General features: G+C 38.7%; 1 protein-coding gene across 1 annotated transcript; it reads left to right on the forward strand.

Moving 5' to 3' along the window:
- The first annotated feature begins 1954 nt into the window (after positions 1-1954).
- LOC122676078 (14-3-3 protein theta-like) lies at positions 1955-3714 on the forward strand. The gene has a single exon (XM_043875395.1). The coding sequence runs from the start codon at positions 2026-2028 to the stop codon at positions 2761-2763; it is 738 nt and encodes a 245-aa protein (XP_043731330.1). The 5' UTR covers positions 1955-2025; the 3' UTR covers positions 2764-3714.
- Positions 3715-10080: the final 6366 nt, after the last annotated feature.

Raw genomic sequence — 10080 nt, forward strand, 5'->3', positions numbered from 1 at the left:
TTGTTCACAAAGAGTCATGTAAAATCTATTGTAATTTTCTTAACCTCACAGGGCCTCAGTCTTTGCTTCAGGTAATGTAATTAATGCCTACCCCACTTTGCACACATAAAGAACATCAAACTTGTAAGTAACCCACCCACAAAACAAAGAAAAACACAAATAACATCTGCATGGAGAGATACAAGTTTTATTTTATAACAATAGGCGCTCATTAGCTCCTAAGTTCAAATAAGTCCAAAATTCACAGATGATACCATACTCCCCAAAAGAATCAGATATTAAAAAAAGGCAGAAAATGTAAGTGCACATAAATACTGAACTAGGATTCAGACAATCTAATTTTGAGTCCCAGCGTCACCACCACCTATTTCTGTGACCTTCAGTTCAGTCGCTCAGTCGCGTCCAAATCTTTGTGATGCCATGGACTGCAGCACCCCAGGCTTCCCTGTTCATCACCAACACCCGGAGCCTCCTCAAACTCATGTTCATCGAGTCAGTGATGCCATCCACCTGTCTCATCCTCTGTTGTCCCCTTCTCCTCCTGCCTTCAATCTTTCCCAGAATCAGGGTCTTTTCCAATGAGTTGGTTCTTCTCATCAGTTGGCCAAAGTATTGGAGTTTCAGCTTCAACATCAGTCCTTCCAATGAATATTCAGGATTGATTTCCATTAGGATGGACTGGTTGGATCTCCTTGCAGTCCAAGGGACTCTCAAGAGTCTTCTCCAGCACCACAGTTCAAAAGCACCAGTTCTTCAGTGCTCAGCTTTCTTTATAGTCCAAGTAATGTCTCTGCTTTTCAATACACTGTCTAGGTTGCTCATAGCTTTTCTTCCAAGGAGCAAGTGTGTTTTAATTTCAATGCTGCGGTCACCATCTGCAGTAATTTTGGACTCCCAAAATGTAAAGTCTCTCACTGTTTCCATTGTTTCCCTATCTATTTGCCATGAAGAGATGTACCAAATGCCATGATCTTAAGTTTCTGAATGTTGAGTTTTGAGCCAACTTTTTCACTCTCCTCTTTCACTTTCATCAAGAAGCTCTTTAGTTCTTCTTTGCTTTCTGCCATAAGGGTGGTGTCATCTGCATATCTGAGGTTATTGATATTTCTCCCTGCAATCTTGATTCCAGGTTGTGCTTCTTCCAGCCCAGCGTGTCTCATTATGTACTCTGCATATAAGTTAAATAAGCAGGGTGACAATATATACCCTTGACATACTCCTTTCCCAATTTGGAACCCGTTTGCTGTTCCATATCCAGTTCTAACTGTTGCTTCTTTACCTGCATACAGATTTCTCAGGAGGCAGGTCAGGTGGTCTGGTATTCCCATCTCTTAAAGAATTTTCCACAATTTGTTGCAATCCACACAGTCAAAGGCTTTGGCATAGTCAGTAAAGCAGAAATATATGTTTTTATGTAACTCTTTTGCTTTCTTGATGATCCAGTGGATGTTGGCAATTTGATCTCTGGTCCCTCTGCCTCTTCTAAAACCAGCTTGAACTGGAAGTTCATAGTTCACGTACTGTTGAAGCCTGGCTTGGAGAATTTTGAGCATTACTTTAATAGTGTGTGAGATGAGTGCAATTGTGCAGTAGTTTGAGCATTCTTTAGCATTGTCTTTCTTTGGGATTGGAATGAAAACTGACGTTTTCCAGTCCTGTGGCCACTGCTGAGTTTCCCAAATTTGCTGGCATATTGAGTGCAGCATTTTCACAGCATCATATTTTAGGATTTGAAATAGTTCAACTGGAATTCCATCACCTCCACTAGCTTTGTTTGTAGTGATGCTCCCTAAGGCCCACTTGACTTCACATTCCAGGATGTCAGACTCCAGGTGAGTGATCACACCATCATAGTTATCTGGGTCATGACCTTGGGAAGGCAATTTAATTACTCTAAATCCATTTCTAAATCTTCCCTGCCTATAATATTTTGTAATGAGAAAATAGGGGACTCGCGCCGCGGCTGCGGAGACGTGAAGCCCCCCGGGTCCGCGCTCCACCTCGCTGTCCGCTCCCCCGGCCCCCATGGAGAAGACGGAGCTGATCCAGAAGGCCAAGCTGGCCGAGCAGGCCGAGCCCTACGACGACATGGCCACCTGCATGAAGGCCGTGACGGAGCAGGGCGCTGAGCTGTCCAACGAGGAGCGCAACCTGCTCTCGGTGGCCTACAAGAACGTGGTCGGGGGCCGCCGGTCCGCCTGGAGGGTTATCTCCAGCATCGAGCAGAAGACCGACACCTCGGACAAGAAGCTGCAGCTGATCAAGGACTACCGGGAGAAAGTGGAGTCCGAGCTGAGGTCCATCTGCACCACGGTCCTGGAATTGTTGGATAAGTATTTAATAGCCAGTGCAACTAATCCAGAGAGTAAGGTCTTCTATCTGAAAATGAAGGGAGATTACTTCCGGTACCTTGCTGAAGTTGCTTGTGGTGATGATCGGAAGCAAACGATAGGTAATTCCCAAGGAGCTTACCAAGAGGCTTTCGATATAAGCAAGAAAGAGATGCAACCCACACACCCCATCCGGCTGGGGCTGGCTCTTAACTTTTCTGTGTTCTACTATGAGATCCTCAATAACCCGGAACTGGCCTGCACACTGGCTAAAACGGCTTTTGATGAGGCTATTGCAGAACTTGACACACTGAAGGAAGACTCGTACAAAGACAGCACCCTCATCATGCAGCTGCTGAGAGAAAACCTCACATTGTGGACATCAGACAGTGCAGGAGAAGAATGTGATGCGGCAGAAGGGGCAGAAGACTAAGTGCATACAGGGTGTCACCTTTCTCGCCCTTGAAAGCTTTTCACTCGTCTCCATTCCTTATTCCATTTGGATTTCCTGTAGCAAAGAAACCCATTCATGTGTATGGACTCAGCTGTTTATAGTCTTTTCACACTGCAGCTTTGGGAAAACTCCATTCCTTGATTTGTGTTTGTCTTAGCCTTCCTGGTGTGCAGTTACTGCTGTAAAAAAGTATTAATAGCTTCATTTCATACAAACATAAGTAACTTCCAAACACTTATGTAGAAGACTAAAAATGTATCTGGTATTTAAGTAATCTGAACCAGTTCTGCAAGTGACTGTATTTTGTATTATTGTGAAGATATGAAAATGTAGCTAATTACAATTTAAAGAGTGTTCTACATAACTTCTTAATTTCTACATTCCCTCCCCTTACTCTTCTTCAGAGATTTCCTTTCAGTAAGCAACTTTTCCATCCTCTTAATGTATTCCTTTTTAGTAGGAATCCAGAAGTATTAGATTGAATGGAAAAGCATTTGACATTTTGGGGCTGGGGGGGATCACAGATTAAAATGCCTCCTGTATCATATATATGTGATGGAGGACTTGTGTATCTGTGACAACAGGGAGTTTCCTTATTCACTCTTCATTTGCTGCTGTTTGAGTTGACAACTTCCCTTCCCAATAAAAACTCACTTACACCTCCTGCCTTTGTAGTTATGGTATTCACTTTACTATGTAATAGAAGTAGCATGTTGCTGCCAGAATACAAGCATTGCTTTTGGCAAATTAAAGTGCATGTCATTTCTTAATACATTAGAAAGGGGGAAAAAGCACACAGTCCAGTCTAAAACATTAGTACTTTTCCATGCAGATTTGTGCACATGTGAGAGGGTGTCCAGTTTGTCTAGTGATTGTCATTTAGAGAGTTGGACCACTATTGTATGTTGCTAATCATTGACTGTAGTCCCATAAAAGCCTTGTGAAAATGTTATGCCCTATGTAACAGCAGAGTAACATAAAATAAAATTACATTTTATAAACCAATATATATATATATATATATATATATATATATATATATATTTTGTAAAGAGAAAATAGAAATATATGTAAGCATTTTTTTTTTTATTTGACAAGGGCTGTTGCAAAAATTGGTAGTATACTACAGTAGAAGTAAGACAAGCAATAATAGAAGCCATCTTTCCTTTTAATACTTACTAAGATCCAAGTGCTGTGCATATTATATCATTTAATTCTTACAAAACCCCAGTGGAAAGGTATCCTGATATCTACATGACAGATGAAGACACTGAGTTTGAGAGAAAGTTTGCAACTTGTCCAGGAACACTTCCCCCTAACCTCAAAGTCCATTGACTTACCCTACTGCACAGGGCCTCAGAAAGCCAACAGACAGAGGGAATGGAGGACTCGGTGTATGGATGATACATTCATGAAGGATACATTCATCCACCCAGTCTTCCATTCCCTCTGCCTACTAAGAGGGAGTTCACTAAGACTTTGGGGAGTTTTGGGAAACTAAGAAATACTGGGGAAGTCAATAGAACTCAACAGATATTGGGAACTCAGGAGATATGGGAAGACTGGTAAACGGGTCATACAGGAACAACTAGGCTGAGACGTCTGCCACTGAAGGGGGAAGGGATAAGGAAAAACCCAACAGACACTGACACATTTATAGGTGATTCAGGCCTCACCAAGATTAGAGAATATCAACCAGGCGGCCTCTATTTCTGCCTGAAATGAGAAGGTACCTATTCTCCCCAGAGAAAGATTGTGATAAGGTCTGACGGGGTTGTCAGTTAAGGAGAAAAGCCAAGGTTAAAAATAAGAGATAGAATGGACTAGAAACATGGTGAGAATTTTCCAGGCTATTCTGGAGATCATTTCCAGGCTAATTTGAGGACCACATGAATTTGTCATATTCCCAATGCTGTAAAAACGTGTGGCTTTTCTTAAGTGTGTATAGGATCCTGGATATAGATGTTGAACCAAGAAAGAAAAATGAGTTGAATTCATTAAACAGCATTGATCAGTAGAAATAAATTTGGTCAGAAAATGAGAATCCATTATAAGCAGGAAGACACAGTGAGGACATTGATTGCCTTTCATTCCTCTGCTTCTCTGCATTTAAACCTCTCCAATAATTTCTGGAAACAGAAATTATTCATTATGTTGCTTTGATAGTTGACTCATGTGAACTCCATACAAATAATCTCTCTCTGACCAGCAGCCATGGTTTGGGTGGGGTCATAGCCCCACCTGGGTGGTCTTAGGACAGGGGCCAGAAACAGGGACAAAGCTGAAAGCCAGATCTCCCCATTGTGTAGATGTGTTCATGTTAAGAATGATATTGTAATATATGCTTTCAGATTTTGAAATTAATGTGCAAACAGCTGTGACCTTGTATCATTGTTACAGCACTCTGTTCCATTTGCTTTGTAACAAACAATTCTGATTTTTTAAAAAGAAATAAATAAAAAGAGCTTGGTCTCAACAACAGTGTCAGATGTGAAGGTAAGGATTAATGTGCTTATTTTCAATGCAAAAATTTTTCCAAAGGCATGCCTTGCATCTCCACAGGCAGATATGCCTCCCATTTCACTCCTCACCTGTGGGTTGCCTCCCCTTGTCTCCCTTTTGCGCTCTGACTTCTGCTTGGGACTTATTATTACTCTCAGTGCCGTGGGAGAACTTTGATGTCTTCTGCTAAAGGCAAAGTTATGTAGATGTAGTTGTGGATTTTCTTAAATAGCATCTGTGTTATGAAACAGATATTGTCTCCTTTTTGCTTATGGTTAGTGCATTCTTTCGAAGAATGGGAAGAAAAAACACAAAATACAGATATGCCTATAAAAAATAGAATCTCTCAACCCCCACCTGCATTTGCTTTTTCTGCTCTCTTGTTTCTTTTTCCATTCCCCATAATGCTTATCACCACCTGATTTAACTATGATTACCTTTGTCTTCTCTCTCTCTCTCTCTTCATCTCTGTCTCTGTCTTCGTCCTTCTCCAACAACCCCGTATGTAAGCACATGAGGGAAGGAGCTCTGTTTGGTTCACTCCTATATCAGTCAACTAGAATCTCCAGCCAGAGTGGGCACTCAATAAATATTTGTTGAAAGAAAGAAAAAAAGAATGAATGAATTACCAACGGGTTATAAAAATGATCAGTAAGCCAATGAAAGCTGAAAATTTAGAGTTTCAAAGAAAACCTGTGGTCTAAAGGTCAGATGAGACAAATTGAGGTCACTTTATTGTTCTGTCTCACCAGTGAAATGAAATGGCTCCAGCAATTGAATTTTGAGGTGAGCATTGCACACGCTTTAATCCCAGCAGTCACCAGCAGGGGGTGTTAGAGTCATATGTCCATGAACGTATATCGAACTTTTTCAGAATCTTCCCTCCAAACTGTCTGAAAATCATTTTCTACTCCAAACCTGGGGCAGGGGGTAGGGGGTAGGGAGAGATCTTTGTGGGTCAAAAAACAAAACTTTAATTGCACCTGTAGTCGTTGTCAGTGTTTCTCATGGGGAAATACTTGATGTAAATTTCAGAGTTGTTGCTCCATTATGTTACTTTCAAAAGGAACAAAATTGGGTCATTTGCAGAGATGTGGATGGACCTAGAGAGTGTCATACAGAGTGAAGGAAGTCGGAAAGAGAAAACAAATATCATGTATTAACACACAGTGGAATCTAAAAAAAAATGGTATAACGAACTTATCTGCAAAGCAGAAATAGAGACATAGATGTAGAAAACAAATATACGGATACCAAGGAGAGGAAGAAGGGGTGGGGTGAATTGAAGGATTGGAATTGATGTATATACACTTGTTGTTCAGTCACTAGGTCGTGTCCAACTCTTTGCCACCCCATGGACTGCAGCACACCAGGCCTCTCTGTCCCTCACCATCTCCCAGAGTTCACCCAAGTTTATATCCATTGAATTGGTGATGCCATCCATCAGGTATATCAATATGTACACTATTGATGTACAAAATAGATAATTAATGAGAACCTATTTGTACAGCTAAGGGAACTCTGTACTCAATGTTCTGTGGTGACCTAAATGGGAAGAAAATCCAAAAAAGAGAGGAGATATATATAGATATGGATATGTATCTGATTCACTTGGCTGTATAGTAGAAACTAACACAACACTGTAACGCAACCATACTCCAATAGAAATTAATTTTAAACAGATTTCTAGTAAGAGCTACAAGGTAGACAGTTTCTGTGTTAAACCATAAATTCTAATGTTTAGCTTCATTTTATATGCTATAGTGCAAAGATTTGAATGCTCAGTGCAAAAGGCCAGTACATCATTAAAAAATTCTTTTTATTGTGTTATAAGCTGTGGAGATGTCTCCCGGATCTGTAGACCCACTAAAATGCAGGTATCTCAGAGTTCATCAGTTTTAGCCACAGTTCCGATGTAGAAATGACTTCTGCAATACCTTTATTCTGTTCCTACTAGAAAAACTGCAGTGACAATTCACCAAAGTATAATATATATGTTATATTTGTATCTAATATCAATAGTACTCTTCTTTATATTAGAGTAATGAAGAAAAACCTATATTATATGAAAGATCATTGGTTCATTATATTCAAAGGAGATCATCTAGATATTTGTTTTTCAGAAACTATATAGATGGCGTAATTTGGAAAAAGGAGTAAATATAGTTAGAGATTGATAGCATGTTGGTTAAAAGCAGAAATTATTAGAATCTGGTCACCTAGGATTTAAATATCGGCTCTGCCATTTGTTATATTAGGTGAGACTTAGTGGTTGTCTGAATTTGGCAGCATTCAGAAGCACCTGGAGAACTTAGTAAGAATAAAAGGCCAGACCTTTATCTATTTCTAGAAGCCTAGACCTCATGTTCTTTAACAGTTCTTATGGTAATTGTGATACGTACCAAAGTTTGAGAACTCTTGACTTTAACAGTAACACTGGATTTCCTTATCCATACAGCAAAGATGTTAATGGCACCTGCTGTTTTCATGATAGTTGAATGCTTTAATCTGCCTGAACTCAGAGCCTAAGGTTGTAGCCTCTTAATAAATGTTGGCTGTAATTAGCTCCCAAAGTCCTTATTTTGTAGTCTATCTCTACTGGTGTGACAGAAACATATCCCATTAAACTTCAGTGAGATTGAGATAATATTCCCTTCCACATATTATCTGAGTGACAGAAAATTCTGACAAAAAATCCAACCATATAAAAATTAAGTAGAGAACGAAGAAAAACTGTGAGACTTATTGATATAAGTTTTAGAAAAGATTATGCTTTCTACATTTTATGTAAGAATAAATGTTTGAGTTAACAGTTTTTCTTTTTTCTTTTTTTAAATCTAGCTTTTTAAAGCTGTCATAACAGTAAAGTCTTTATAGGTGTATTTGTCTTAGGAGACTACTTTAAAACAACTAAACTATAAACAATAAAAACAACTTTACACATGTTACAGCTTATGCCATAATGCAGAAACTCTAAGGATGCACTCTTAATAAAATCAATGTTTTCTTGTAGACTGAATATGTATTAAACTTTCTAGATCATTTTACATTTGGAACACAAATTTGTATCAATTAAGATTTTTTTGAAGGTGGAGAGTTCAGTGGGAAACTTTTCCAATCACAACTGGTGAAAAGTTTCATTTAGTCTGCCCTTTCCAGCTAATTTTGGGTCTTGACTCATCTAAAATCCATCATTTCAGTAAGACATAGGTTATAAATTTCAAAGAGAAAAATGTCAGAAAGCCACTACACAAGACAATAGAAGAAAATCACAGTTATTCTAAAGTAGTAAGTGAAAGTCTTTGCTAGCCCAATCCCCTAGGTTTCTTTGCAATTTTCCTAGAACATGATGAAGAATAACATGGATCATTCCCAGAGTTTGGATTTGATGGTGGCTTGCTATTAAAAAAAAAAAAATCATATATGACTAACAAATATATCTTACTCTATTAACGTAATCGAGTCTTCAGTTAAATTTCAAGATTTAAACCTAGATATTTTGAGCTTTTTAGTTTTACTAACCCCATCTGCTGGACTTGAATTTTTCTTTGTGCTTAAATGATTTGTGTTGCTTAAATGCTTAAGCAACAAAATAAAAATGTATATTTCTGTCATTTTTGACAGTAATGACCTAAAAGTCTGTTTTCTGTGGTCAAGTAGATGTCATTGTAATCAGGAGGCATATGTTCCCTCTTGGGTGTTTTCATTCTGTTTTATGGCTTTAACTAAAGTGTTAATATCCCCACTTGGTAAATACTATACACACACACACACACACACACAAACACATGTACATAGACTTGCAAACACTCAAAAATTATTTTAAGCAAAAATAGAATATGTGTCTCTGCAATACAGTTTATCTGACATTTGCCTCAATAGGCTAATAGGCTCAAAATACTATAATCATATCTGCTTCTTCACTCATGTATATTTAGCTATACAACCTAACATTACTTTTCCAGTGGTAGTTCTGTCTTCTTTTATATTCCTAGAATCATTACCCTAAAATTATTCTCTCTCCTAGAATACTGTAAAACATTGTTAATTTGAATATATTGTCATTATTTCAAGACATTCTGCTCCGAGATTACAGAATAACTTTCCTAAAACAACATGGTGTCCATGCTTAACAACTTTCAGTGTCTCTTTGGTGCCTCTAGAATGAATATTTTAAAGCTTTTGAAATTTGGGCATAATGTTCATCTCCAACATGTTCCCATAACATTTTTCCTGTTTTGCTGTATTCATTTTTCCCTAAACAAGGACAAGTATCTTTGAATCATGTTTACAAATATTATTTGACAATTGTTTTAAATTTAAACACAGACAACTCATCAAGCACTATTGCCGCCACCCTCTTCACAGATGAGAACCTGAAGATAAACAAGGATAAGTGACTTGCTTCCCTGGTGGCTCAGACAGTCTGCCTGTAAAGTAATTAGCCTCAAACTAATAAAAATAAATGAAAAAAAAAAAAAAAAAGAATCTGCCTGTAATGCAGGAAATATAAGTTCAAACCCTGGGTGGGGAAGATCCCCTGGAGAAGAGCGTGGCAACCCACTCCAGTATTCTTGCTGGAGAATTCCATGGACAGAGGAGCCTGGCGAGCTACACAGTCCGTGGGATTGAAAACAGTTGGACACAACTGAGCAACTTTCATTTTCACTTCAAAGACCGTATCGATAGAAGAGAGCCCAGCATTTCCAACTCTTGGGATTTCCTCACTTAATTTCCACTGCCATAAGAGTCTTTTCTTCTGTATTTCTACCGTAGCTTGGAGGTTTAGTTAAA

This window comes from Cervus elaphus, chromosome 19 (assembly GCF_910594005.1).
Source record: "Cervus elaphus chromosome 19, mCerEla1.1, whole genome shotgun sequence".
NCBI classification, from domain to species: Eukaryota; Metazoa; Chordata; class Mammalia; order Artiodactyla; family Cervidae; genus Cervus; species Cervus elaphus.

What these genes read in the sequence shown, in the direction of transcription:
- LOC122676078 (XM_043875395.1), top strand. Translation starts at nt 2,026, where the DNA reads ATGGAGAAGACGGAGCTGATCCAGAAGGCCAAGCTGGCCGAGCAGGCC.